Genomic DNA, 16,048 nt, shown 5'->3' on the forward strand with positions numbered 1-16,048 from the left:
CTGTGATGTGACCCTGTCTCTCTCTCTCTCTCTCTCTCTCTCACACACGTGCGCGCAAATAAAGTCATTCTCAAAATATGGTAACAAAAAATGTGACAAAAAACTCCAAAGATACCTTATTTTAAAGCAAAACATATAAACTCTAATAACATGTCATATGACATGGTTTGACTTTATATGCTTTTAAAGGGCATCTATTGTGCCCCTTTTACAAGATGTAATATTGGCCTGGTGTCTGTGAAGTTTCAGCTCAAAATATACCACAGAGCATTTATTTTACCATCTGGAAAATTATAGACAGCAAGGGTCCTACCACGTTGTTCAAGGCACAGAAAGGTACCAAGAGCGTCTTAGTCCATGTGACATCAGTGGTTAAACAGTAATTTTATGAAGCTACGAAAATACTTTTTGTGCGCAAAAAATAAATAAAATATCGACTTTATTCAACAATTCTTCTCCCCCGAGTCACCCTCTGCCTCTATTATGGCAAGTACCACGACGCATACGCATGCTTTCATTTGAACGTAAACAAGGCACAGCACATGCGTGCTCTAAGCCAGCAGCATCGCGTGCATGCATTGTTTATGTGCAGATCAAAGCACGCGCATGCGTTGTGGTACTCTCCATAATGGCGTTAGGGTGACGTGGAGAAGAATTGAATAAAGTAATTATTTTGTCTTTTTGCACACTAAAAGTATTCTCGTATAGCTTCGTAAAATTACGGATGAACCACTGATGTCACAGACTATTTTGTCAATGTTTTTGGTACCTTTCTGGACCTTGAACGTGGTAGGACCCTTGCTGTCAATGGAGGGTCAGAAAGCTCTCAGATTTCATCAAAAATATCTTAATTTGTGTTCGGATAATGAACGGAGGTCTTACTGGTTTGGAACGACATGAGGACGAGTAATTACTGATAGAGGGCCCTATCATACACCCGGCGCAATGAGGTGCCAGGCATTTTTTGCTAGTTTCAGCCCGACGCAGTTGTCATTTTCACGTCCTGCGCCACATTGTTTAAATAGCAAATGCATTTGTGCCCATTGGCTGAAAACGAGGTGTGTTCAGGCGCATTGCTGGCGCGTTGCTATTTTGAGGCAACTCATATAGACTGCGCCATTGACCAACAAAAACCTGGTCTAAAGTCTGGCGCAATATTTATTTATTTTTATTTAAAGAGTGCGTTAGTAATATGCGCCTATAGGTGGGTGCACAATATACGTGCACGAGCAGATCCGTTCCCTCACTAGAGAAGCACTCTGTTTTTCCGCTTGCAAATTCTGCCATGTAAATAGCGAATCCGCCATGGCGCGAGCGCAACTGGCTTTTATAGGGAATGGGAGATGAGACTCTGATTGGTTTATGGCACGTTACGCCCAAAACACACCCTAGCAAAAGTGGATTCGGACACGCCCCAAGCGCAATTGCGCCGTGTGCTTTAGAACATGCGCTTATATCGTTAAAATAGGGCCCAGAATTTTCATTTTTGGGTGAACTATCCCTTTCGGTCTTACATCCAAACACAGTTGTTTTTAAATGGTCCCTTGTCTCCATCTGGTACAACACCTACAACATTTACTATTATTTTTATTTTTTTTACTCATTGTGTTTTCTCAGACTGAACGTTAGTGTAAAGTCTAAAACATGCAAAAAAAGCTAAATAAGATTTATATTATATAATAATACAAATAATTTAAAAGAGCATTTGCCCTATGTCATGTATTAGTGTTAGCTGCGTTTAAAGGGGTCATATGATGCTTTTTTAAAGATCATTATTTTGTGTATTTGGTGTAACAGAATATTATACTTAGTATACTTATTATTTTGGGGAAAAAAAAAAAATTTTTGAAAAATACTTCTGAGATCAAAGTTCAAGAGGAGGCTCTTTTGGTTTTGATTTACCCAGTTATTAACTTACTTCTAAATGTACTTTTCTCATGCTAACTCACAGTGATATTACACTGTTTAATGTTGGTGCAAAATATTTTTATCTTAAAAAATAAATAATTAATAGTAATGGATAATTGATTTAGCCAAATCAGTAGGGGAGGGACAATATGGCTCTTTCATGATTTGTTTTCATATATAATATCAGGTTCACACTTTGAAATTTCTTGATTTGATATTAAATGACACAATATAACAGAAAATGGTGTTTATTTATTTGGTGTTTAATATCTGAGTGATTCTGATACCACTGACTGTGAATCTTTTTGACTGACTCACTAAAAAGAACTTGTACACAAGAGCAATTTTTCCACACAATAACAGTTTATGCTGTGTTGTTTGTTGGTGCAGGAAACACTGGCATGCCATCTGATATGAGATAAATATCTTTAAGAATGGTTTGAGAATATTTCCTACATGTAAAAGATGACATTGCTGAGACAGTGTCATAGTTTTTACATAACTTACTTATCGTCTTTGTCTTGTCAGTTACCCATGTGCTGCTTACATGTAAGGCTGGTGATATCAGCGTAGATGCAGCGTTCTCAATGACTGTGTCTGCAGCCATTTCCAAACAATGGAAATGTGTTTGGTAAAGTAGGGCTACTGTTGTACACATGACAACCCTCTGTTGTGTGGTCGAAGGAGTGTGGAATAAAGCGACTCTACTGAAGGACACTCCAAACTGACATGCAAATGCAAATATACATCTGTTATACTCCTGCCAATAAATAAGTCAACCATTATAACATCTTCCACCTAAACAATCTCAAAGAGAAGCACAGTGAGCTGAAGCCAGAATAAGCTTCAGTCGATTATCCCTCAATAAAACGTGTGTGGTTCCGCAGACCAGCTACTAAAGTCCACAAACTAATACCTGCACAAACATTTGAACAACAAATATTTATCCACACAAATCCCTACCACGCCTCCAGACCATTTACACGGACTTGAAAAGGAGGATATTTGAAAATCTTGCCATTAGCAGTTTTCCAAATTCTTGCCCTATTGCCAAATAAAAGTTGAATTATCCACTTTGAGGAAAAAAAAACATGAACTCTTTGAAAACAGTAATGCAAAACTTGTGAACCTACACAAGACTCATCTGACCTAAACAACCTGTTGTAAGACAAGCATGCAAGCAAACTGTTAAGATTAATAATTTAACTGACAGAGGGTCTAACAAACAAACTGTGGCAAACATACATATTGACAGACCAAAAGGCACCCACGTACGGAGAGGTCACAACCTGACACACATTAACAGATAGATGGCAATGGGAGGCAATACTCACGTGGCTTCTGGCCCCATACGTGCAAATGGAGCTTTCCAGAAGAGTAGTAGATGAACCCCAAGACCAGCATGGGACACAGGACGAACAGTAGTTTGTGTGCAGGCTTCATGTTCCTCAACTATTCACATGGTACCGTGTTTTTATATCACCTAGGAACAGGACAGAAAAATCCAGGGAAGCTGAATCACACATTCACAGCATGCAATGAAGCAGACAGACTCTCATTATTAAAGGGATCCTATTATGCTTTTTACATTTTCAACTTCCTTTAGTGAGTACTGTTGCTGTTTGAGCACGAGAAGGATCTGCAAAGTTACAAAGTACAAAGTACAATCCAAAGGGTGAAGAGTGATGAGCCCGGCTCTCCGTTACTCAGAAATGTGCAACGCTTCTGCTGTAGATTCATTTGGATCTATTTTCGTTTTTTGATATAGAGCAAAAACAGGCAATAATGTGTCTGAAATGTAAGTCACTTAATATTAACTTCTTGTTTCTAAACTGTACGAAATCAATTTCACATTTACAATCTGATATTTGGGAAAACAGCTCTCCTCTTTCTTTGATATTACTTAACTGAATGTAAAAAAACAAGAAATCATACATACAAAAGTCACTGGTCACTGTTAATGCGTGAGAAAACGGAAGTGTGGAGTGACAGTCCTAAATGTTTGAGTCTCAGTATTGTTGGCAGCCCTGGGCGGTCCAAGCATGCATTTCTGCATGTTCATGCAGTGTTGTGTTGCATCACATTTTGTTAAGGGTGAGCAAGCATGGCTGTAAAAAGGGTTCGAAATTTAATAGGGTCTGGGGTGGTGTTAAGAATTGTGTTATGATAACACCTAAATGGAACTCATCATATACACTACATATAAACTTGCAGATGTAGATGTTTGTGAAAGGTTTTCTCTGTTTTGGGATGGGTCTTGTTAAATTAGACCTTATTTACTGCTTCAAAATGTGTTAATACTTTACTATAGGTTAGGGGTCGATCATTTTATTATTCATGCAACAATACTTGTTACTGTAATAGTTTTCATTAGTAAGCATTGCTATATGATTTTTGTCTAGTGCTCTTATATTTTGGCATGACTCTGTGAAAGGTAAACTACTACTTGTTCTACAGATCTGTGTACTAGTGTTATTATGCTACTGTTTTTTTTTATAGTATTGATACCGTTTCTTACAGATAATATAATGATGATCATGGTTTCTTTTTTTTTTTTTTGAAAGAAACTGATACTTTCATTCAGCAAAAAATACATTATATTAATTTTAAAAAGGCAGTAAAAACCTTTATATTGTTACAAAAAATATATTTTAAAATGACATTTATAAACAGTACAGTTAGTTATTTTAAACTTTATTAATATTTCACAATATTATCTTTTTATTGTATTTCCTAACAAATAATTGCAGCCTTAGTGACCATAAGAGACTTCTTTCAAAATCAAAAATGGACTGATTTTTGATCGCAGTGATCGTAGCATAATGCATTTGGAAACTATGTAACAAGAAAACTGAATTTAAAAAATATATATTTGCTGACATGGAAAGTACAACACACAAGTCTAAAAGAACATTTACTACTTTATGTTAAAAGGAAAAAGCTTGTAATATTTAGAAATAGAGACTACAGAGAAAACAAATAAGTAAATAAGAGAAAGTAAACTGACCCACCATCAAAAACAACCACATTCAAGAGCAGAGCTACTTTTTTTTATTATAGCAGCAACAGGTGTAACAGGATAACAAACCATGCACATCATAAATAATAATCAATTAAATGTGTTCTTACTGCAAACTGTATCACAAAACCACCAACAACGTAAGTAAACATCCCCAAAGGGAACAATCTCACTTTGGGTAAACTAACTGATGTTTAATGTATGAAGTCAGTTCCCCTCGAGTTCACACGGGCGTCTCAGTACATTAACAACAGGCATAGTTCATCACATTAAGTAAGTAGGGTCCTATGAATAGACAAACAATTTAATTAATTAAAATTTTAACAATAATTGTGGCCTATGATATGCATTATTTCTTTCAGAACTGTATTGCACTGTATATCATTAATGTTATTATTACTTTTAATTTGACAGGCTATAGTGAAGAGCCTTGAGTTTCTGTGTATATCTTATGATAGTTTCATCATAGAACATGCAGACTTCATATTTCAATCACTTGTCTTTATACAGTTTAATATTCACAGACACTAGTCCATCCATATTGAGATTTAATTCATTGTAAAGTGCTAGGCCTACTTTTTAAATTATTCATCCAAATTTTGCCAAATTCTGTGATGTTCACAAATTCCATTTTTATGACTGGATTCAGCGGTTCTGTCTGTGTTTTCCGCATCGTGGAAATCATAGGATCCTAATGAACATGTTCCACTAACATTTGAGAACTGTCCCTTTTACTTCATACACAAACCAGCTCTCAAGACAAACACAACGAAACAATACGTTTTGGCGTGTCAAAACAAAATTTTGTAAAAGTAATGACAATTTTCACACTGAGATTTGGAGCCAAAATGCAAGGATTAAAATGACCTTAGAAATATGCCAGTATCATCATGTTACTTTGTACATGGAGACTAGTACAATAGGTCTATTAGTCAAATCTATTGACTTTAGCAATCTTTGTTACATTATACGCCAGTGGTGACAGTTCAAAAATTGTGGGATCTCAATATGGTTCCAGGAGTAAATTGTTAAACTGAACACATTTTCAGTGGTCAAAAATCAAACGTGCGTCACTTTGCATACAGCTGATACTTTTTTTTTGGTTTTAAAAAGACAAATTTAAAAAAAAAATTTTTACAAAATAATATTGAAACTATAAATATTTCCTCCTATCAAAAAAATTGCATAGAACATACCTGAATGCCATTTTTTTTTTCAACCCAAAGTTTGCATGCCTGTCACTCAAGAAGTAGCTTATTAATGATATCTCCATATGATTTTATATTCTGGTTCTTAATAAACTTTTCTTTTGGAATCTTCATTTTAAGGCTCTATATTCAGTCTCAGATATATGGAAATCTCCATGTCAAAATTGTTATCCATTTTCAGTGGACAAAAAAACAAAAACAAAAAAACCACCAACAATTTTTGGTCACTTTGCATACAGCTGATACTTGCTGTATTTTTAAAGTGGAAAGTCTGAAGAACAAAAAATGTTAGCCTTGAAATGTAGCTTGTTTTCCTCTATCAAAACAATTGCATAGAACATACATGTCTGTGTGCTAAAAAATACTAAAATGGTTAAGTTGAGGCACATTAACTTGCTCTCAGTAGTCTATTCATAAGATTCTATATTTTAATCAGTTTCCGAGATATTTGGAAGAAGGGATTCTGTTAATTTTAACAGCTTCCAAAGCTACCAAGAGTTCAAATATGCAATATTGTTAACTAGGTCTACATGTTTGAAACAAATTTTATGCCACCTAAGTGTAGGCTAGTTGCTGTCCCCACACATTGTATTCACAACAATAAACAAAGATTTGTCTCACCTGGACTGTTTAAGTAGAATTTCCTATAGTTACAACATGTAAAGCATAGATCAAGACGTATCCAGTGCTAGGGTGCACATTTTGTAGTACCTCAAACTTTAAAATATTTAAGGTCTCTCACACTTGAAATAATTAAGACTGGGTAATTCTAAACCCTGAGCAAATGTGATTCTGGAATATCATATTTAATGTTTCACATTACTCATACTTTAACCGGAGTTAACAAATAATCCTGGTTATTCATAATCTGACGTGTGACTCTATACATTCCTAAACCCTGGATTACTGTTCTTATTTGCATATGTGTCAACAGTCATGACTAGCAACAATTTTCACATTTTTTTCAATCATTAAAATGGGCAGGATTCAACAATTTGTACATACAGCCACATTGAGAACCCAATAGCTCTAGAATTTAACATTATCGGACCTTAAAAATGAAGATTACAAAATAAAAGTTTATTAAGAACCAGAATCTAGAAGAACATTAAGATATCTTTAATAATTTCTGGTAGTATAGACATGCAAACTTTGAACACCAAAAGGTATGTTTAATACAGTACAACTTACTAAAATGTATCATGTCTCATGTAATCACTCAGTCAATGTCTCAACCATGGAAAGATGCCAATAAAACAGCTTGTGATCAATACATCACTTAACATTTACCCCAGGAAAGTTATCTAGTGTTCACGGTTAGTTAGTTGAAGAACAAAAAGTATATATTATATAGTGTATATATATATATATATATATATATATATATATATATAAACGCCAGAGGGAGCTTATTTACTCTTAATTATTCATGCATATTTGAATAAATCTTATATAAAAAAAATAAAATAAAAAAAAACTACCTTATGTGCAATTAAGTTGTATACAAACATTTACATTTTAAGTGTTATTATTATATCTAAAAAGAAACAGTAGTTAAATATAATAGCTTAGGCACTGTACTTCATTATAACCTAATATTATACTAATAATATACAAAATGAGAGCATTCCCTGTATAGTTTACAGCATTAGTTGGGCAAGATATTTTTCCTTAAACCAAACTATCGTCATTATAAATAATCAGTAATGGCTGAGAAATTTAGTATCGGTATATCCCTAATATTTTTGGCACTAAGGCGTATGTTCTGTGCAACTGTTTTGATAGAGGGAAACAAGATACATTTCAACATTATTTGTTTTTCAGACTTTTTTTTTTTTTACTAAAAAGAAATGTGTATGCAAACAAAGTGACCCACATTTGGTTTTGGACCACTGAAATTCTGTACAATTTCATCAAGGAACCACATTAAAATCCCTGTATCTCTGGAAATTAACCACATAGGGCCTTAAAAATGAAGATAACAAAAGAAACCTTTGTTAAGAACTGATATAACAGGATATTTTTAATACGCCTTCAGTCACAGGCATGCAACTTGGGGGAAAAACACACAGGAAGTGCTTTTTATTATTTTTGAATACAAAACAGTTCGTTTGTTTGAAAACAAAACTACAACAATACATTATTAATCCATCCATCAGGGCAAAAACACAATTGTTCATTTAATTATTTTTTCTTCTTCCTAATAAATGGGTACAAAATGTGCACTCAGAGATTAATAACTCTGGACTAATGAGTTTGTGAAAAGTGGAGGCCTGCAAGTATTTTGTCTGCTAGGGTTTGACAGTAGACTTCTAATAAAAGAAAATAATTGTTCAGTCATTCTGCCATCATTTATTCATCCTTATGTTGTTTCAAACCTTTAGTTGTTTAGCACAACATTCACACTGCTTTCTTCTATACAGTGAAAATGAACGGTGACCTGGTGCTTTTAAATGCATTATAAAAGTAGTCCATACGACTCAAGTTATATTTGTCATCTGAAGCCATACAATAGCTTTGCGTATAAGGAACAGTTCTCAAACATCATTCACATCTGTTTACACATTCAAATAGGCCAGCAGGGGGGATATTTTCAGCAAATAACTTTCTTCATAACTGTTCTTCACACAAAACTATGGTATGACTTCAGAACACTTGGAAAATAGTGCAGAACTAGTATGAGCCACTTTCATGACACATCATTTATGGTTCATTTTTGGAGCTTGACTGCTACTGGTCATCACCCACTTACACTACACATAAGAGTAGCACGAACATTCTGCTAACCACTCGTTTGATGACATGATTGAAAAACTTACAGGTTTTCAACAACACATAAAGTTAGCCCATGGCAGTCTATCAAATAGAACGGAAACAATTCATTGTGTGGGGAAAAACGTAGCACCTCAAGGTTGATCAAAGTCTGTTATGATAAACCGATCAAATCCTATAAATTTTATTCTCAAGAGTATAACAATCATTTAAAACAACAATACGTGCTGTAGAGATTGTTCTCCTGTATGAAACCTAAAAACCTAAAAGTCAACAAAGAATGCATGCAAATAAATGTAAGCCTTTCCCCTCAAGTTCACACAGATGTCCCAGCAGAGTAACCGGTGAAGCAACCACAGGTGAAATTCAACACATGAACTACGAACATCATGTTCAACTAATATCTGATAACCAAAAAGTGAGGCAATACATTTCATCTTCATTATGTTGAGTACATCTATTGTTAACAATTTAAAACCTAAATACTTTTGTGAAATGCTCTGCATTAAAAGTATAAATACCACTTGGTTAGATACTTTACCAAAACAGTGACATCAAAACATTTTGGCGTAACTGTCTATTACACTGTGTGTGGACAGTGTATCTCAAAAAAATAAAAACAAATTCACTCCATTAGGCTAATGTAACGTGGCGTTTTAAAAACTGAGAGACGCGAAAGTCCAGATCCATATGGTGAACGCTCATCTGTTGTAGCTGGCTATTCTGTTCTTCAAAGCACAAGTGACTTGCTGCCGCAGCAAAAACAAACACATTTTGATCATGTTTATCTGTCTAAAAGTATGCGGACTGCTGTGTGATAATGGCACTGTGATGTTCCGATACTGTAGCCTATGTTTGCTTTTCTCAGACTGAGAGCGCAGGCAGGCTAACGGTTTACCCTCCTCTTTACTTCACACACAAACCAGCGGGCAGCTCTCAAGATACATAGATTACCGATACATTTCGACACGTTAGACCACATAAACCCGAGTGTCAAAGGAGAACAGAGTTAGAGAATCTGACTAAAATACATATAATGGAAAATATGAAGGAAGCGACATGGATTATGCGCTTAGGGGCCTAAAGCAAAGCAGCCTATTTGCGCTCATTCAGCTAGCCAGCCACACACAAATACAGTCCAGACGGGCTAAAACTCATTCACAAGAAAGCAACATACGATACTCTTTTAAAAGCATTCATAAATTCATACAGTCAACGTTTAACTCAGCGTCGAGTTAAGTCTGTTGCGCGCAGATTGAACGGCAGCTCTGTGATAAAACAAACGTCCGGTATAACGCATATAAATGTCCATATAAATCCCCCCCTTCCATCGGTTTCACATTACCTGTCCCCACCATTCGTCAAAACCCTCAGGTTAAAATGTTATCGACCACATTTTTCTTCTCCTCCGCTGTTATGGGCCATCCTTTTTCGGTAACAAAAAATTGCGATGATACTTTATTACCTCCTCAAAGCAACGCGAGTGAAGCTGCGTGTTGGTTTATTTGGGAATCACCCTCTCTCTCTCCCCACCGTTTTAAGTAAGTGGGAGGTCTACAGACATCAGCACGGCCGTGTCTCAAATTCTAGCGAGTCGACTATTTAGACGGTATTGTAGACGGGTTACAAATTCGCAATTTTGGGACATCACCTAGCCTACTTTTGAAATTCGGATGTCTGACTGTCCCAACACCCGCCCCGAAAAAAGAATGCAGTCTGGAATGAAGGATAGGCTATTAAGAAAATTATTACATTTATAGCTGAATAGTACAAATGTTACAAATAACAAAATACTATTTCGTTTCTAAATGACTTGTTTAACTGTGTCCAATCGCTGAAATAGCCTAGCCTACAACTAATTACAGTAAACACTTAGCCTAAGTAAATTAAACTGTAACATTTCAGACTAGAGCATATCACGCCGGCATGTAGCCTAATGTATAAAATGTGTCGCTAATAATCGAAATGATGAAATCCGAAATGAAAAGATACTTTGAAACGTAAAGGCTACTGTTCAAAAGAATCGATTCGCAGAAACGACTCGAACTTCCCATCAACTAGTTAGGCAAATCGTCTAACTGAAATAACTCGTTTTGTTGTGCCTCCAGTAAATGTCACATGTCGAGTGCCTTGAATATATATAGTGTTATCTGGCAGTTTCATGACAATGAATGCTTTTTTCACAGGCGTTTTGTCTTTTCGCACGTGACAGTCTCTCGTCGTCAGCTATTACATTAAGCTATATCTTTCCAGTTTGGCGCACATGATGGGTCCGGTTGGGTAGGTTATATGCAATTGAGCAGCATTTTAGTTTCATCGTTGTTTGGAGCAGCACTACATTTGTTTTAGACCTTTTTTTGTTGTTGGAAATACCAACAGAAATATATCTATTTACTTTTAAATGTATTACACCTGGATTTGTTTTCTGGATTATGGATAAAAAGCATAAATAGAAGACAATAAATAGTGATAAACTCTTGTGAGGTGTGTAAATAATTTATAATGATTATTATAGGCCCCTGGTTATCTAAGTAAATGTTTAAACATTATTAACCCCTATAAATGACGTATGTAACAGTTAAAACAGGTGTTTTCTTCTCAAGACAGTGCTCTACTTAACAGTCTAATAATATTTGAGAGAAAGATAGGGACAGCATGACTTACCAGCTCACCAGATAACCGCTACCACAAAACAGTTATTAATCCAAACATCCATTGATCATCACGGGGAAAAGATAATAGTAACTCTGGATTAATGAGTCTGTGAAAAGTGGGGGCCTGGAATCTGCAAGTATTTTTCAGTGTTTGATTGTAAACTTCTATTACATTAAACAGGCAGCTCACCCAAAAATTTAATTCTGCCATCATTTATTCACCCTCATGTTGTTCCAAACCTAAATGACTTTATTCTTCTATGAAGAAGTTTAGCAGAATGTTCATGGGTCTTTCGCCCATACAATGAAAGTGAATGGTGACCAGGTGCTTTTAAATGCACCAAAATGAGTCCATACGACTCAAGTTACATTCGTCTTCTGAATCCACATGATAGCTTTGTGTGAGGAACAGCTCTCAAATGTCATTTGCATTTGTGTAGACATTCAAATATGACAGCAGGGGAATATTTTAGGTAAATCACATTAGTTTTTGTCTGTTCTTCACACATTTGTATTGTGTGGATGTAATGAGTTCAGAAGATTTGGAAAATAGTTCAGGGGTAATATATGCACATGAATGATTTTCTTTTATGGTTCATTTTTGGAGCTTGGCTGCTCCTGGTCAACATCTACCGTATTGGCCCGAATATAAGACGACCCCCTTTTTTCCAGATGTACCACATTGTATATGGATAAGAGTAGCATGAACATCCTGCCAACTGTCCACTTTTGAGATGATCTCACAGGTTTTCAACAACACCAGGATGCATGACTACTGTAACATGGAAGCGCGTGACAACAGGGTTGAGGATCCACTTGCAGGCTTTATTAAGATCTTCACTGTTAGACTTTTTATTGTATTACTGTAACTACCCCTTTACAGTAGCTTATCGCAAGTTCATTTTACAGTATAATGCCCTTACCGCAATTTCATTTTACAGTATGATGGCCTTACCGCAATTTCATTTTACAGTAAAATACCCTTACCGCAACTTAATTTTACAGTACTATATCCTTATTGCAACTTAGTTTTACAGTATAATATTACAGTAATTTTACTGTAATTTATTTTATACTATTTATTTTATAAAACATTTGAATATTTTACATGAATCTCATTGAATTTAATAAATTCCAAATAAGTGACCTGAGTCCATGTACAACAGTATATTTTTTATTCACTGTCACTATTAAATACATCCATTACTTACTTATTTATTGTGCTTTATTCTGGAACATTACAAAAAAAAAATAGAGAACTGAATTCATAACAACATTGTGCAACAGAAGTTATTCCCAGTATAGTACTGTTTAATCTAATGTCACATACTGTGTCTGATAGTTAAAACATACTTACAAAGTCAAAGATGCTCAGTGCTGTGGCTCCTAAAATAGCCTTTGGGGTGTAGTTAGCTCCTGTTGAAACAAGCAAAAGAGAGAAAAAGAAGAATCATTATTTTTCGTCAGTGATTATTGACGACACACGAGCGCACTTGATGATGAATGAAATGAAATACGCTGTGTTTTTCGCCAACTGGCAACCCGGAGTGCCGAAATACAATTCAAAGGAGAATAACTGACTGTAGCATTGTTTTTCAGATAAACAAGTATGTTAACTTAGCATGTTTCTTAAATATCTGCAAACATATTATGGTATTTTATGCTTTAGTAGAGTCAAAAACTTACATACAGCACCTTTAAGAGAACACTGACTTTGATGAGACCTTGCTTCTATTAACAAACAAGAAGCCATAATAAAGAATGCATTTTCTTTCTTGAATTAATTGATTATAATTTTACTTGAATATATTTTCTTTCCTCTGGTATATGCACTGGCGCGTGCGTACAGTATTTAACCGTAAAATATATATATGGTAGTTAACTGGGCTTTTTTGCGGTAAGTAACTGTAAAATTACAGCAAAGTCTAACAGTGTTGGTTGTACAGGCAGGGTCAATCATCAGCAAGCACAACAACAGAGGCAAGGCAAGGCATAATCCATAAAGAGGCATAAGGTCAGGGCAGGCAGCAAACGATCAACACACAGTCCAAACAAAATGGGAGTGTATTTATTTTTGGGAATTCAAAGTCTGTCATGATAACAAGTCAAATCTGGTAAATTTGGTTGTTATGAGTGCAATAATCACTCAGATTTTGTTTTGCTTTATAATACCTAAATGCAAGTCCACAAAGAAATTATGCAAATAAATATAATCTGGAAGATGGTTGCACCTTTCACAATACATATAGTGCTAAAATAAGTTTTACAGAGAAATTAAAGAATGTGATTTATGAGAATCATGTGCACAGTGCATTAGGTTGTTGGTTTGATCCCCAGGTGAGGCATGGACTATCACCACTGTGGCCTTGATAAAGCCACATGACACCAGATTGGCCCCAGGGGAATTATCCCTAGAACGGATATACTATATGTTCCTCTGGATAAAATTGTTTGCTAAATGACTACTTACAAGAATAAACAAACAAATGTAATGTGATATTTTGTGTTCTAGGTCAATGTACCTGGTCCAATCATATTGTATTATGTACGCACAATCCATGCTTTATGTTGAAGATTCTGTACTCAGACACAGTAATGCAAATTAACATCACCGAATATGTTGAGCTCTAAAGGGCTTTGAAACAAACTTAAAGGCTGGAATACACACAACTTTTGCAGTCTGGACGAGACAACGCCAGGGCCTGTCTGCAGGTTTTTGTCAGTAAAGGAGTTGACAGATTTCACAGTAAATAGTGTTATCTATGATGAGCACAGACTTTGATTTCTTATCTTCAGACAATGTTTCCTTTTATTGGGAGGATATTAAATATTTCCTGTTTTGAGCCAATTTCAGAATTGTTCGTTTTTTAGAATATTGTTTTTATTTATGATATTTTACCATCATATCTGAATATTAGGAAGTTATTAGGAAGTTAGCCAGATGCAGGCATGGACATGTTATGTGACATGCCCTCATTTTCTAAAACCATGAGCAAAATTTGCAAGGTAAGAAAAATACAACCTTGACTAAATTAAATATGGTATTATTGTTGAATATAAACATAGTTTGTAACAACCACATGTGTTGTGTGATGCTTTGTTGTAAGCAGACAATAAATGTTAAATCAGCTAGGTATTGCTTTATGATTAATGACTTTTTAGTTAACATAAATGCATTAGCTATGCTTGCTATTAAGGGACCACTAATGATCCAACCTCTGTCTCATAGCATGAGAATAGCAATGATCACAATGGTCAGAAACCTAACTTTAAATCATGTCTTGTGGGCTATTTGCTTTGTGGGAGTCAGCAAAGGAACTTACATTATGGGAGGGGTGGCATTTACAAAAAAGGTGTGAGTCACACCTGAATGACTTCTTGTAGAGTACGTTTAACACCAAACATTACATTTTATGTGTTTAACAGAGACAGCAAATTTATTACCAATTATTTTTCGAATATTAGATGTAGAGAATAATATAAGAAGAACAAAAGACTGGTATATTATTAATTTTATCATATTTTCTAAATTTGATTCACTACCTGAGAAACTGATTAATATGATAACTAGGTTGCACTACACAGAGAAAACACACAAACTGTTCTCCTCAGTTTAAAAAAAATAATAAATTAATTTATAATTCTTACAAAAATTATGTAATGTATTATACAAACATTATGCAATACATCTTTTTTTATTTAAAGTTTGTTCTGAAAACAACACAAAATCCTACGGAGCCCCTAAAAGGACATGGTAGTGGAAAAAAATCGGGGTGAGTGGAAAATTTTGGAGTGGGAGAAAAACTTTTTTTTTCAAATGTTTTGCGTTCCCTCGAGAAACTTTGCATTCCTTCGCAAAACTTTTGCGTTCTCTTGCAAAGATATTTGCATTCCCTCGCAAAACTTTTGCGTTCTCTCGCAAAGATATTTGCGTTCCCTCGCAAAACTTTTGCGTTCTCTCGCAAAGATATTTGCGTTCCCTCGCAAAACTTTTGCGTTCTCTCGCAAAGATATTTGCGTTCCCTCGCAAAACTTTTGTGTTCTCTCGCAAAGATATTTGCGTTCCCTCGCAAAACGTTTGCGTTCTCTCGCAAAGATATTTGCGTTCCCTCGCAAAACGTTTGCGTTCTCTCGCAAAGATATTTGCGTTCCCTCGCAAAACGTTTGCGTTCTCTCGCAAAGATATTTGCGTTCCCTCGCAAAACTTTTGCGTTCTCTCGCAAAGATATTTGCGTTCCCTCGCAAAACTTTTGCGTTCTCTCGCAAAGATATTTGCGTTCCCTTTTGCGTTCCCTCGCAAAACTTTTGCGTTCTCTCGCAAAGATATTTGCGTTCCCTTTTGCGTTCACTCGCAAAGATATTTTGCGTTCCCTCGCAAAACTTTTGCGTTCTCTCGCAAAAGATATTTGCGTTTTGCGAGGGAACGCAAATATCTTTGCGAGAGAACACAAAAGGGAACGCAAATATCTTTGCGAGATAACGCAAAA

The 16,048-nt window shown here is 35.4% G+C and overlaps 1 protein-coding gene across 7 annotated transcripts in view; it reads right to left on the minus strand.

The window, feature by feature from the left end:
* LOC107747401 (CMP-N-acetylneuraminate-beta-1,4-galactoside alpha-2,3-sialyltransferase-like) overlaps positions 1-10,436 on the minus strand; it is a 43,426-nt gene extending 32,990 nt beyond the window's left edge. For 6 of the 7 annotated variants that reach the window (XM_016561877.1, XM_016561874.1, XM_016561873.1 and 3 more), the window contains exons 1-2: positions 10,253-10,436; positions 3,243-3,391 (exon numbers count right to left, since the gene is read on the minus strand). In XM_016561877.1, coding sequence (XP_016417363.1) covers positions 3,243-3,351 — 109 coding nt within the window. In that variant the 5' untranslated portion in view covers positions 3,352-3,391; positions 10,253-10,436. Of the gene's footprint in view, positions 1-3,242; positions 3,392-3,847; positions 4,456-10,252 lie in introns of those variants that run through there. The other variant, XM_016561872.1, reaches the window with a different exon arrangement.
* Between the last annotated feature and the right edge of the window lie 5,612 nt (positions 10,437-16,048).

Source organism: Sinocyclocheilus rhinocerous, unplaced genomic scaffold, assembly GCF_001515625.1.
Source record: "Sinocyclocheilus rhinocerous isolate Xijiao unplaced genomic scaffold, SAMN03320098_v1.1 scaffold4971, whole genome shotgun sequence".
NCBI lineage: Eukaryota > Metazoa > Chordata > Actinopteri > Cypriniformes > Cyprinidae > Sinocyclocheilus > Sinocyclocheilus rhinocerous.